Source organism: Archocentrus centrarchus, chromosome 16, assembly GCF_007364275.1.
Source record: "Archocentrus centrarchus isolate MPI-CPG fArcCen1 chromosome 16, fArcCen1, whole genome shotgun sequence".
Classification (NCBI taxonomy): domain Eukaryota; kingdom Metazoa; phylum Chordata; class Actinopteri; order Cichliformes; family Cichlidae; genus Archocentrus; species Archocentrus centrarchus.
The window spans coordinates 20,350,883-20,365,598 of record NC_044361.1 but is presented as its reverse complement, the minus strand read 5'-3'; the positions used below and the strand labels follow the sequence as shown (position 1 = coordinate 20,365,598).

General features: G+C 38.7%; 1 protein-coding gene across 1 annotated transcript; it reads left to right on the top strand.

Moving 5' to 3' along the window:
- Nucleotides 1–6,913: 6,913 nt before the first annotated feature.
- Nucleotides 6,914–13,271, top strand: LOC115794808 (myelin-associated glycoprotein-like). Its single transcript, XM_030750463.1, has 13 exons — nucleotides 6,914–7,063; nucleotides 8,319–8,394; nucleotides 8,489–8,884; nucleotides 8,981–9,277; nucleotides 9,434–9,533; nucleotides 9,649–9,684; nucleotides 9,775–9,807; nucleotides 12,203–12,244; nucleotides 12,476–12,502; nucleotides 12,580–12,615; nucleotides 12,712–12,783; nucleotides 12,903–12,930; nucleotides 13,034–13,271. Exons 2-13 carry the CDS (start codon nucleotides 8,349–8,351, stop codon nucleotides 13,094–13,096), a joined length of 1,176 nt encoding a protein of 391 aa, XP_030606323.1. The 5' UTR covers nucleotides 6,914–7,063; nucleotides 8,319–8,348; the 3' UTR covers nucleotides 13,097–13,271.
- The last annotated feature ends 1,445 nt before the right edge of the window (nucleotides 13,272–14,716 follow it).

Sequence of the window (14,716 nt, the reverse complement as noted above, 5' to 3'; positions counted from 1 at the left end):
AAGGAGCTCAGGGACCAATCTGGCATTTGTGAAGAACCAAACCAGCATTTGACAATGCAGCACACATTGTGATATTTGCTCCTCTCTGACCCAGTACATTAATGGTGGCTCTTTGCCTATTTGTATTTCTACCCCACCAATGTGTTTTGGCAGGATTTAACCCCGCCTCACCCACATAAATGAGCTCATGTGAGTCTGATCAGCTTCCAAGTCCATGACTCTAAAAGAAATCAATCACAGTTCATGAACACACTTTCAGTCTGTCCTACTGTATGTACTGTAACTCATGTTTCCATGCAGGGTGGCTTAGTGTAAAAATCACTATATTACAAGTTATAACAGGTATATAGATAGACACCATATCTGAACATATTGATGCCGGAGTTCCTTGACCCACTTACTCTTTCTTTCACAAGGAACTGTGCACAATTGTTTCATTTGAACTCTATATTTAGTCAGAGTCCAGACAATGGTTGTCAGACTGATGTGCCCCACATTGTGAAATACCTGGTTATTTTCTGTTATTTTGGACTGAATTTCTCTTAGTTTTATTCCACTGTCAGCAATGACCATGTCTACAGTGGTATGCTCCTGGTCTTCACTCAGGAGTTTCCCCCATCCCCCAGAGGGAGGAAGACATTGCCTCCTTTAAAGGAACAAAAATACAACATACATACATACATACATACATACATACAACATACAACATATGCAGTGGGACTGGTGGCCTACAGTTACTGTAAGACATAGCATAGACATAGCATGACTAGGAATATACTTGTAAACTGTATTGTTTACCTGTTAGTTTGTTGAAAAGTACAGATAATGGAAGCAACAGCAGACCATCTGAGGGTAGGCTGCACTCTTTCACCAGCCTCTCTCAGTGACAGACCATGGTTTATCACATGGTGATAATATGATGGTGACTCTAATTTTATTAGTGACAATAGTTCTTATGCTTCATTGAACACCACCACACATTCTTACTCCTCTCTCTTGCTCTGCTCCAAATATTCCTCCTCCTTATCCAGACATGATTTTTCTGGAAAGTGGAATGATTTTTGGTCAGTGTGGAATGAAAGAGGAAATTCTTTCATTCCACATTGACCAAAGCCTTTCCAAACAAGCCCTCTTTTATTGTCACTGTGTCTATTAACTGGAATTGGAATCAGCTGTTATTGATCTATTACTGCATTTTATTTCAATGATCTGTAGATTCAACAATGTGTATGAGTGTTAATAGTTTTCACCTCTTGCTGTTTTTTTTGCAGAACTATGTGTTTTATACTATATTTAATGTTTTAAACATTAAGTTTTCATTTTTGACATGCTGTGTGGAAGTATTTCTAAATAAGACAAAAATGATCCAGAACTTTATTTGGTAATTTTTCATGTAACAGAAAAATGTAAGCATTTTAGAAAAATGTTAATTAACTGCATTTTGTGCAAAAACAAGGTGAATTGTATTTCTGATATAGTCCACAGCAGACTGAAGGTGCGTTAACTGTGCTTAGAGTTTTGAAAATGTGGCTACAGATTGGACAAAAGGATGTTAGAAACTGTAAAAAACTTTAAGGCAGTTGTGTACTAGCTAGGTGTACCTAATAAAGTGGTTGATGAGTGCATATATATGAATAGTATATGCTTGTGTATAACTAGCGGTGCTATGACATGCATCTGTGACACAAGAGTTTCAACGAAACATCTTCTGAGAACATGTTTTTATATTTGCTTTCAATTGACAGTGTGTAATTGCCTTGCTCTTTCATAAACATCTGAAAACAGTGTGAAGTCATTTGGTTGAAAACACTACTGCAATGCTGGACAGTGTTCAGGAAGGTGAGAGATTTAGAGTTCTGACTGACAAAAGTACAAACTGTTTTAATGAGTTGTGAGGGTCAGAGGAGAAGTCCATCAACACAACTACAAATATCTTTAGTAGTGAAGCATGGGTTGAAACAATAGCAGTGCATTTTTTTTAAAAATGAGAAAGGCTAATGGGGGATAAAATGCGTTTCTGATGTGGGAACTGCACGAAAGTGAAAACCTGTAACTTTGTCTTCTCTGTTTCATAGTTTATTTTTTGTCCTTGTCTCATACAAAAATGAAGTTCAAATTTAAAAACCTGCTGTGAGTGCAAAAAAGCAACATTAACTGGGGAAATAAGAAGTTAAGATGGCTAGTATCCAGTTCCTGTAGGATTATTAGTAAAATGTCTTAATTTAATCATTCATTTCCTTATTTCTTAATTTAACTTGTACTAGCATAGTCAATTTTCTATTCCCTATTCTGTTTCCTTGGATTTTATACTCAAAGTTGGCACTGTAAACGCTAACTTGAAATTTGTTCTGATTGTCTGTGAAGCCTTCAAAACTGAATTTGATTTGTTAGCAATCACAGTTTTGGAAATTCTTGAATAAGTGACAGGTGAACCTGAACCATCCCTTAGTTACGCTGCAATAGGCTTAGGCTGCCGGGGGTTTTCCATGATGAGTATTTCTTCATCACTGATGGTCTGGGGAGGCATATCTATGAACGGACACACAGACTTCTACAGGCTAGGTAACGACACCCTGACTGCAAACCTTGTACCCACTGTCAGACCCTACGGTGGTGCAGTAGGTCCTGGGTTCTTCCTGGTGCATGACAATCCCCAGTCTCATGTGGCCAGAGTATGCTGACACTTCCAGGAGGATGAAAGAATTGATACCACTGAGCAGCTGCCAAGGTTTCCTGACCCGAATCTAATAGAACACCTCTGAGACATTATGTTTTGAGGAGAGGAGAGAGGAGATTCCCCAGGACACCATTCATCGTTTCATTAGGAGAATGCTTCAACATTGCCAGGCCAGCATACAAGCACCTGGGGGCCATAAAAACCACTGAGTACCATTTTGAGTTGCTGCAATCAAATTTCTGCAAAGTGGACCAGCCTGCTGCATAATTTTTCACTTTGATTTTCAGGGTGTCTTTGAATTCAGCCCTCTGTAGGTTAGTAATTTTTATTTCCATCAAACAATGCAGCATCCTTTTGATCCTAACCCAGTCCATATCAGTACAGACATCCAGCATGTTTTTTCACCCTTCTTTTAGATTGTAATTGAAGGACATTGTTGTAGGAACGTTTTAATCACTACATCATGAGTAGGAGTGTAAAAGCAAAACCAGGATTTTAATTATTTCTCTGAATTGCTTTTTTCTAGGTCAGGATAATTCTACAACACATATCTATAATTGTGGTAAAAAAAAAAAAAAAAGTGAGGAATTTTGTGGTACACTATTTTGCATGTATTTATTAATCTAAAATCAACGCAGACTCAAAATTATACATACATGTTCAGAAATCAACAAAGGGCATAGTCCAATTACTTGGTTAAATATCACTTAGCAAGTTGTACCTTATCCAGATGTATTTGATAACCATCTGTAAGTTTCTGGCATAATTTTGAGTTGATTTAAACATTCTTCTAGTCAGTGTTCCAGTAGAGTTGAATAAAAATGGTTATTTTCCTGGCACATATGGAGCTGACTTTTAACCACTGTCCACAACAATGATCAAGCATAAAATACAATACAATACAAAACACAACTGACTCATTAAGTAGATAACACTGCTTATATCTTCATAATGGCACCTGTTAATGGGTGGGATATATTAGGGAGCAAGTAAAAAATTTTGACCTCAAAGTTGATGAGTTAGAATAAGGATAAATGGACAAATGTAAGGGTGTGTATTGCTTACATGGGGAACACCCATAGTACCAGCATGCACAGGTTGGGAAGAAGGGAAGATGACAGAGGCAGTGTCATACTTTGGGCAATATTCTATTGGGAAACCTTGAGGCTTGCTATCCATGTCTATGTTACTTTGACACGTACCACCTACCAGAGGAATTAATGGATATGCCAGCAGTCCAGTTCTGGAGGAGTGAAAATCCACTGTTGGATTTGCGAAACTGAGGTGGCACAAAGACTTTTTGTACATTTTGCTTCCAAGTATTACATTTGTTTGAGCATTTGTGTGTGTGTGTGTGGGGGGGGGGTATTGCAAGTTGGTGTGAATGTGAGTAGAGGTGAGATGCATATGTGAGTCTTTTATTTGTGATTTACTACAAATGTGAGTTGAGATTTAAGGTGTCAGCAGAGGCTCCTTCATGGACAGCAGTCTCTCTTACTCTATGGTTCGAACTTGCTCCGCTCTGATGTTCCAGCAGCTTCCAGTCAGGGCCAGCCCGAGGCATAGGCGACATATGTGGCTGAAAAGAAAAAGAAAAGTTTACCTAAACTTTTCTTAACTTTTTTTTTCTTTTTTACACGCCAGTGTCCTAAAAGAAGCAACTATTTCAACACTCCAGAATTGTACATTTGTATCAATACTAATTTAATGATTAGACTACTTGCTGACTGACTTTGTGTGTCAGCATCATTCAGATAGTTTGGGCAGGCATGCACATAGGCAGTGATTCACGTGACCTTGATGGTCTGTCAGTTACATCATTTGGACATGAGGCTACAAAAAAATGTCACAGAAAAGGACCTGTCTCCATGGGTCAGTGAAGAGGAAAAAGAGTAGATTAAAAGAAGAAAGAAGACAAAGGTATCTTTCCATGAGTAATTACCTCTGCCAATGAGGTTATGTTTTCGGTCGCGTTGGTTTATTTGTTTGTCTATCTGTCTGTCTGTTTGTTTGTCAGCAGGATTACTCCAAAAGTTATTAACGGATTTCGATGAAATTTTGTGGAGTGGTTGGAAATGACAAGAGGAAGAAGTGATTAAATTTTGGCGGTGATCCGGATCACAATCTGGATACAGGAATTTTTTTAAGGATTCTTCACTATTGCGGGATAGGGGTTTATTGTTGTCTGGGAAAGATGAAAGATTATTTCACAGTATTTAGATACACATATTACAGTGACCCTATGGCCTTGGTGGAGGTTTGCGCTCTCTGAGTGCTTCTAGTTACAATATGCTTTGATGTTAACCAACTCCAAATGGTTATGTAGTTAGCTATCACCAGCTGGCTATGTATCATCTTGATCAAGGCTTGGGCCGGCCCTGCTTCCAGTTAATGGCTAGTCTGTATACCTTGATGGTTCATAGAATGTTTGTAAACAAGCAGATGTTTGTTAACCTGCTTCATGCTAATTGATTTGGAATTTCATGTGGCAGACTCCACTTAAGTGTGTGGAGAGAGAGTATCAAACCCAGACTGGGCTAGCAAGTTATCAATAACCCCAGCATATTTATTATTTATTTATTGTGTAGTGTATAACAGAGAGCATTAATGTAAGAACAACCTCATGAACGTTTTGCTTCTTTATAACTGGAGTCAGTGTTGCTCATGTTTGTCAATCAATTGCCTAGAATCTTTAGGAAATGTGATCTTTGACTTCTAAACAACACAAGACTAACCCACAAATACAGCGTGAACTGTGAACTGTGAACTGTGAGAGCTAATAGGCCTCGGGTAACCAATCTGGACCCAGATGTTGTTCTGTGCAGACCCAGGGGTATTATTAGATTTTGACGGACCACTAGTATTTTTATGCTGCGCAACGTTTCCCATACTTACGGAAGGGTTATTTTAATATGCGCAGCTCTTTTGTCTTTACGACAGTCTGTGTGCACAGTGGAAACACACCGGCGATTCGTGTGCATTGTAGCTCATCCCTCCTGACGCTACCCCGCCAAGCAATTAATTTCTTCAGAGCAACGTTGGGAACTGTGGATGGTTGAAAACCGAACGAAGACGAGTCCGGAGAAGAAGTCCGAAAAAGTAAGTGAAATAACAGACAGAGAAAACAGAGAGTTTAAAAATTTTTGTGAGATTGTTTACCTGTCAGGTGTAGTTAATAAAAAAGAAGAAAAGGCAAAATGCGTCATAGTTTTGAATTAAGCACAATACTTGAAGAGAACGTTCTCAAAAGCTCTTTATTTTACGTTTAAATGCAAATGTACATTTATTTTATCCATCCATTTCATTCCCTTATCCTGTTCGGGAGGGGTGGGGGGTTCCAGGCTCCATCCCAGGTGTCATGGGGCGAGAGGCAGGGTACACCCTGTACAGTTCGCCAGCCTGTCGCAGGGCTAACACAGAGGACAGTAACTGCATGTCTTTGGACTATGGGAAGAACCCCACGCAGACACGGGGAGAGCACGCAAACTCCACACAGAAAGGCCCAGGCCAAGGTGGATTTAAACCCAGACCTTCTAGCTGTGAGGCAGCACTGCTAACCACCATGCCACCGTGCTGCCCGTTATTTATATTTACTCTCCAGTTCATAGTGAAAATGAATAATTAACACAGTTGAATTTTGAGTTATACTTTATTTCTTTTACTTGACAGGCAGCTGTTGATTACATACAGACATGGATAGAGCTGTTTTATTAGGCTACTTCAAAATATATTGCCTTGAATTATATTGCATGTATAACTTTATGATATTCCTGACCTTTGTTTGAGGAAATTTTCTGACTTGGTCGCCTTCAATTTTTATTGAATGCCCCTGTTTTAGGCCATACACAACATTTCTAACCCATTCATTTTGCCACAGATGGACTCCAGATTGCTTCTAGACACATGTTAAAAATGAATTATAATTATTTATGATTTATGGCACAATTAATTATTTGTAGTTGAATTCAAATCACATTAAATTGTTATAATAAATGGAAAGTCTGAGTGTTTCCAACCGGGACTTTATGAGTACATCCTCACTGTAGCAACCTCTAATTTACCCTGCAGTATTTTATGTTGCCTCCAGAGGTCAGAGTGGGGAAAATATCTCTTAGTACATTATTTGCATCCAAATATGGAAGACACAGATCAACAGAGACCCCACCCAGCTATCTGCACATATAACTCTGCTGCTACTGCCTCGACTTCTGCCTTCACTTTTTTTTCTTTTTTTTTTTTACATAGAGAAATAAATCGATTTTGTTTTCTATTCTGACTCTTTGGTTTGTTTTTGCTTTCCCATATCACAACATCAGCACACCACCATCATCATTCTCAAGAATACTGAGTGAATACCACATCTCGGATCTACATCAGCTTTATCAGGTAAATGTGTGAACACATTTCATTGTTTAGAGTATTATATACCTGTATATGGTGACACTACCAATATGCATTAAATAATGGTTCAGCACATTCTCGTTCTCATTTTAAACATTTTTTTAAACCTTTGAGTGCAAAACAGTGCAGCTTAGAATGTTTTATATGCTTGGTTTTCTTAAAGATTTGGAAGAATAGTAGTGATAACGTAATCAAGAATGCAGAAAGTCATAAACAGTACACAGTAAATATGAGAACTCCACTGTGTTACAAAAATATTAAATGATTATAAATTGTGAAATAGTTTATACCATGTGTGGTCAAAATTGCTTAAATTAATTTCACACAACTAACTATTTATACAAAATCAAATAACATGTTTTTTGACAGAAAACTGGTGTTACAGTGACTGAACGCTATGAAGAAAACCGTATAAAGTCAACCTGTAAGGATGGTGACCAAAAAGAAAAACAAAAATTGAAAATAAAAAGAAAGCCAAAGTAGTAGCAGGAGATTCTTGGTTAGAAAGCAAAAAACCCACCATGTTTCAGTAAGTCACTGTGGGGTCTACAACATCAGGTGAATGTTAAACATGGCAGGAGTGGATATCAGTACTAACGAGGGGCTGTATTCCCAAATTTTTAATGGAACCGGGAATATTAATGTCTGTCTCAAGATGCTAGGGAGGGAATTTTCCAACATGATGGTGATCAAAAAACACTCCAACCATACCACAAGACTTTTTAAAGAAAATGAAAAAGATCTGTCTGCGTATGCACACTGAATTAAAACAGAAAATTGGCACCTGCAGTGAATGGTACAACAGATCTTTTTCAGATCTATGCAAGGCAGATATGCCATTCTCTCACAGATAAAGGTCAAAATAGAAATTAAAACAAAAAATAGAAAATATTTTATATATATGAACTCTAAATGATGAAGGGTGTGCCCTCTTCTGTTGCTTCAAGGTTTTGTTCTGTCTCTGTATTTTTGGTGTGGTGTATCTCACAAGTAATATATTTATACTAAAATAATACAAATATTGAGTTGTGAAATATATTTAACACTTTACTGACATTACAGAAGTAAATCATGTTTCTAGCATAAGCAGCTATTTTTACATTCAGTTAGAAAACATAAAATGATGGCTTGTGTTTGTCAGATATTCAGGTTATCTGTAGTTCACTTTGATTATGGTCGTAAATGTTGTGTGTCGTAGACTTGTGGTTTGTTTTGTTGATTCTTTCTCTTTTGTGTTTAGTTAAACATCCCAACACAACATCAGGGAAGAATGGGCAAGGAGAGAAAGATGGTGGCATTCTGTCTGCTTCTAGCAGGTGACATCACTGGCCAGCTATTTATTTCCAATCTCTTTAGACTTATTGTGCATATGTAATTTATTTCCATGTTATTTCAAAAATTCTCTTTCAGTTGTTTGCAGCCCCGTGTTCGGTGACGAATGGAAGGTCAATGTTGTAAAAAACATCGACGCTCTGGTAACGTCCTGTGTTGTGGTGCCATGTTCATTCTCTCATACTGGAGGAAACCTGCCCAGCTCCAGACTGAGAGGGATCTGGCACTCTAAAGACAAAAGAACAGATAACATCTATGACGAGGATCCAACAAAGATCCTCGACAACTTCAAGGGTAGAACAAGGATGTTGGGACATCTGGGTCAGAGCAACTGCACCTTAGAAATAACTGACATTAAAGATCATGACAACGGCCCTTTCTGTTTCCGGGTTGAACTAGTGCGAACAGAAGACAATGAACCCACCAAGGACAAGTTCTCCTTTGTTGACGACTGCGTCGAGTTGAACATGATCTGTATGTTACCAACGTTCCATCACTTCAAATATCTATACCACTTTTCTGTTACGTAACTTTGTATCGTACTTTATATCTACCTTTTTTCATTTTCAGCTAATCCTCCAAAGCCTACACTGATTAAACCAGAAAGAGTTATTCAAGGACAGCCTTACACTGTCACCTGTTCAGTCATGCACACCTGCCCCACCCATGTTCCTAAACTCACATGGAATCGGAAGACTGCAGACGGGATCATTGTGCATCATAAAGACATTAAACATGGCAACTGGGAGACACAGTCCACCCTGACATTTGTTCCTGAGGAAGCCGATGACTTCAGCAAGCTGACCTGCACAGCTGAATTTCACGGAAGGAAGACATCGTCCGAAACTTTAACACTCTACGTAAAACGTGAGATGTTTTGAGTTAGTTACTGAATTTTGAAATGTTGATTAGAAGATGTTTTCTGTTTTTTAAAGTAAAACTGGATGAAGTATCCTTACTACTGTTGCAACTGTTGCTATAGAAACTACTAATGGCTCTGACATGACTTCTATTTATTTGTAGGTGTGGAAAACTATAATCACATCATCATTCCCACTGTAGTAGGGATTGGTATCACTGCAGCCTTTGTACTCGTCTGCATTTTCATGACTAAAAAATACAAGTGAGTAGTACAGTATCACCTTAGAGTACAGTATGACCTTAACTTAGGAAAATATATCATTTATTAAATTTTTTGTGTACAACAACTATGAACAATTTTTTTCTGTCTATTCAAGGAAACGTATTGAAGAGCTTCAGAGTCGAGATGGCAGGTAAAAACGGCACAGTGATTTTAGATATTTTCAAATGTATTCTTTCATTATGATAATGGAATTTCCACCATTATTTTTCCCCAAATTTAGCATGTGGAACCGCATGTCCAGGCTATCTCGCAGGTCAGAAAAACAGTGGTTTGTGTCCTTTTTCCCTTTCTCATGTTGGATGAATCATATGGAAGAAAACTTCCCTTTCCCTTCAGTGTTAAATGTTTTTATCTTGACCCCCTCTTTAATTTTTGTTGGACAAACTCGTGTTTGCTTAATTCATTCATGTGTAACATGAGAAACAAAAGGGGACATCTTGACAGCTTTTCAGTTGAATTCACACACACACATGCATGCACACACACCGGCCGGCCAGTGTCCTGTATGGCATTTTAGAAACCAAATCCCACAACTAGCTTGCACAATCTTCTTTTCCATAATGGACTTGAGTGTCATCATTTTGGCCCATATGCTCCTCAAAAGCTGGTTTGTCTTCCTCTAAGCCTTCACCTTCTTTTCTACTGTCTGGCCTTCCTCCACTTGACAGCTCCTCCTGACAGCAAGTGTGACTCGTTTTCCACAATTCAGAGTAAAATCCATTCCCCCTCATTCAGCCCTTCTGTCATACCATCCATGATCAGTGTTAGTGCTGTGTGTGTCATGATCTAGCAACTTAGGCCTAAGTGAGTATTAGGTGTGCAGAATGGAGTTTAATTTTTAAAAAATGCTAAACTATGATAATTTACTTGTTACAATGATGCTTTAGTTCATAAAAGTTTCCTTCATTTAACTGTTTTAATTTTCATGAAATACAAAGAAATTTTACCAGAAATCCACACAAAAATGGAAATAATATCATTGCATTATATCATTTGTCATCACATCAGTCTGTAATAGGGCTGCAACGATTAAATCGATTCTAAAAAATTATCGACACAAATTTACTGTGTCGATGCTTCGTTTAAACCAGGGATCCTCAAATCCAGGCCTCGAGGGCCGGGGTCCTGCAGGTTTTAGATGTGTCCGTGATCCAACACACTTGAATCAAATGGCTGAATTACCTCCTCAGTATGCAGTCAAGTTGCCAGAGTCCTGCTAATGACTTCTATATTTGATTCAGGTGTGTTGAAGCAGAGACACATCTAAAACCTGCAGGACACCGGCCCTTGAGGCCTGGATTTGCGGATCCCTGGTTTAAACTCTGCAGCGCTCAGCTGTCTCGGTGTAAGCGGCGCTCCTCACTAGCATTAGCAGCATTAGTGCTCCGTCGTCTTTTTGGGGGTTTATTGGTGGCTGGCAAACCAACATAGAACTGCATTACCGCCACCTACTGGACTGGAGGATGAATCGCGCGCGCACACACAGATTCTAAAAAGCTCTCCGTTGCTGCGGTGGGTTTCCTTTCACACAGAGTGGATCATCGCTAGAGTTGCCACCTGTCTCGTAAAATACAGAACCCCGTATCTCCGTGGAATACGGCTCCGTAACATGCGGGGGTTTCGTACTTTACGGGACGGGTGGCAACTATCGCTGACATGCATTTCCACGCCTCCACTGCTCTCTGTGTGTCTGTGTGTGTTGTGCTCGCTGAGAATTTCAGCAGTTATTTTTGTCTTTACTTCAGCTGTAGCTACCAGGACTGGTTTGCTAGCGACCACGGGCCATTAGCACTAGCCATGGTTCGGCACCGGAAGGCTCGCCCCCAGGACCGAGGGGCTCCGTCAAAATATTTTTTATACTTTATTCCCTTATTAGTGATTAAATATAGACCTGCAGTAGAAACGTATTTTCGAGAATGCTTGTGAATACAAAGCATTACAACATTACTCACACATGCACCATGGCTCCTGCAGCCACTAGTTTTTCAAAACACTCATAGCAGGCAGCGGTTTTAACTGCGCAAGCGCAAAGAGAGGGTGAGCTCAAGTAGTGCAAAAGGAAACGTTTTTCCAGCGTCCAAAACAGCAGCTTCTTCTTTTAGTAACCACCAATAAATCTGTGAAACAGCTGGAGGTCCTTCATCAAGCACCTGATCAGCAAGTGTTAAGGTGAAGAAAAGAGAACTTTGTAGCTGCTCCATCCATCGCTGCTTGTTCACACAGCGAAAAACTGCAGTATGGAAGTTAAAATATGCAGATAAACTGTTAATAAAAAAAAGTATTTCTTATCCGATTACTCGATTAATCGATGGAATAATCGATAGAATACTCGATTACTAAAATAATCGTTTTATGCAGCCCTAGTCTGTAACCAAACAAGGCCTGATGTCCACTACAAGGGGAAAAAAGATAATAACAATTTTGAAAGAAAAAAAAAATTAGCTGTAACATGTCTCTTTCAGCCACCATACTTAAATTATCTAAAAAAAACAAGCTAAATATCAAAACAATTTTTCTTCTGGGTCTCAGGAGGATAAGCCGTAACTCTAATGAGGCACAAATATATATGTATAAAACATATTTCTTTTCCATATGGCCTTGTAACCTTGAATTGAATTAATGCATCGTTTAATCTTTAAAATCTTCAGAATCCGTTCTGCCGGACCAGGACCATCTCACTCGGATCAAAGGCAAGAGTAATTCTAATGGGCTTTAATTCTCCAACTGCTATAGATAGGCTCAGTGACTAGTTCTGTACACTTCCTTCTACATTTCTGTAAAACCCCACAGATGTTTGGTCTCACTGTAATTTGCATTTCTGTGCAGAAGTGTGATGCCTTATCTTGTTTTTGATCAAATCTTCACTTCTGTTTCTGTGTCTTTAAACATATGTCTTGTTTCTGTTCCTCTTTTTTGTGCAGAAAGTCTATTTGGAGCAGATTTTCGAGGTAGAGTGTAAAAAACATTTTTCTTGGCTTGCCAGCCTCCACTAAATACTTAAACAATTTTTTTTATTTTTTAACAGAAGGCCTAAAGGGGACATGGTAGATTTTGGTCATAGGTAAGTATGTGATTGATTGATAGATAGGTAGATAGGTAGGTAGGTAGGTAGATAGATAGATAGATACTGTCTGATGATGTAAAATTTCTTCCACAGTCCAAACAATGTGAATTCTAATCCCTGTGCTGATCAGAAAGCCTCAAAGCCTCGTTTCCCATCTCCCAAAAGGTACTTATCTTACTCCTCCTGAATTAATCATGTGGTGAACTGTAGACATTCAGTTGCATTCTCTAATGAAATTTTTCTTGTGCCTCTGTTTTATTGCTGCTGTTGCTAATGGATTTTAGCAAGCCAAAATCCTACAATTACAATGAGGTATTGTTAGTTTGCCAGTGATATGTTCCTCAGAATTAAGTACACTAATAGTATCAATATCAGTATCAATATCTGTGCCAATAATAACCTTAATTTCTCACAGGACCTTAATGATGGTGATGACTATATTAATACTGCAGACCTCAACGTCTATGGGAACATCTGAAACAAAAAAGCCAGAGAATAATCATCTAATAAAACAACAAATTTATATACGCTCATAATGATCATTTGTGTTGAGCATTTGTTACGCTTGTATATTGTGCTAAAGTCTTCTATCCAAAAATGAATATAATCCTGTAAGATATGTTGTGTGTTATGGCAAATGCTTTTGTCCCTAATTCTGCAAAATAGTATTTGTATAAAAGCAACTTATCATTCGGTTAAATAAATCAACATGAAACATGTTTTGACATGAATGCTTTTCTTTTTTAATTGAGTAAAATACTGCTTGGCAGCAGGGTTTAACCTAGAGAGGCCCTTCGTAAATCATCACTACAGTCCTGTCCAGTCCTGTCAGTTGTGTTGTGCAGAGGTAGAGTTGGTATAATGGTGAATAGCCTTATTTGAGTAATGTTATGGCAAGGACTACTCAACTAAGTCAAGAAAAAGAACATCCATCATTACTTTAAGAAACAAACGTCAGTCAATCTGAAAAATTGCAGAAACTTTGAAAGCATCCTCAAGTGCAGTCTCAAAGACCAGCAAATTTTATAATGACACTGGCTCTCGTCAGGACTGCCCACGAAAGGAAGAACAAGAGTTTCCTCTGCTGCACAGCAAATGGTCATGAGAGTTACCAGCCTCAGAAACCATAAGTTAATAACACCCGAGATAAGAGCCCACCTAAATCTTCAGAGTTCAAGTAGCACACACATCTCAACATCAACTGTTCAGAGAAGATGAGAACACAAGAGGAATAGTCTGATGAGTCCAAATGTGAGATTTTTGGTTCCAAATGCCATCATGTCTTTGTAAGAAACAGAAAAGGTGAATGGATGGCTTCTACATGTGTAGTTGCCACCATGAATTATGGAAGAGGAAGTGTGATGGTATGGGGGTGCTTTGCTGGTGACACTGTTGGTGATTTATTCAAAATCCAAGGCACACTTAACCAGCATGGCTACCACAGCATTCTGCAGCAACATGCCATCCCATCTGGTTTGCGCTTAGTGGGATCATCATTTGTTTTTCAACAGGACAGTGACCCCAAACACACCTCCAGGCTATGTAAGAGCTATTTGACCAAGAAAGAGAGTGATGGAGCGTGGCGTCAGATGACCTGGACTCTACAATCACCTGATCTAAACTCAGTTGGGATGGGTTGGACTGCAGAGTGAAGGCAACGCAGTCAACATGTGCTCAGCACCTCTGGGAACTCCTTCAAGACTGATCACCTCACAAAGCTGATTGAGAGAGTACAAAGCTATAATCAAAGCAAAAGGTGGCTACTTTGAAGAATCTAAAACATATTTATGTTTGTTTAACACTTTTAAGTTTACTTCATTATTCTTTACGTGTTTCTTCATAGACTGGATGAAGAAACACAATAAAAAACAAACAAAAAAACAATCAGAAGGCGTGTCCAAACTTTTGACTGGTACTGTTATGTGTGTAATCCATTCTTTTCTTGTGTGTGTATGTGAGGACAAAGACATTTATCCTCAGTTCTGTATTTGCATCACAAGTATGAACTATTACTAAAGTGCCTATATCTACCCCAAAAAGAAGACAGACACAAATCTCATGCGACCGCACGGTTGGATATGCTTTTCTATTATGCTGA

What these genes read in the sequence shown, in the direction of transcription:
- LOC115794808 (XM_030750463.1), top strand. Translation starts at nt 8,349, where the DNA reads ATGGGCAAGGAGAGAAAGATGGTGGCATTCTGTCTGCTTCTAGCAG. An exon ending in ATTTGGAGCAGATTTTCGAG is followed by an intron (nt 12,503 to 12,579) that starts GTAGAGTGTAAA and finishes ATTTTTTAACAG; the next exon opens with AAGGCCTAAAGGGGACATGG. An exon ending in CGTTTCCCATCTCCCAAAAG is followed by an intron (nt 12,784 to 12,902) that starts GTACTTATCTTA and finishes AATGGATTTTAG; the next exon opens with CAAGCCAAAATCCTACAATT.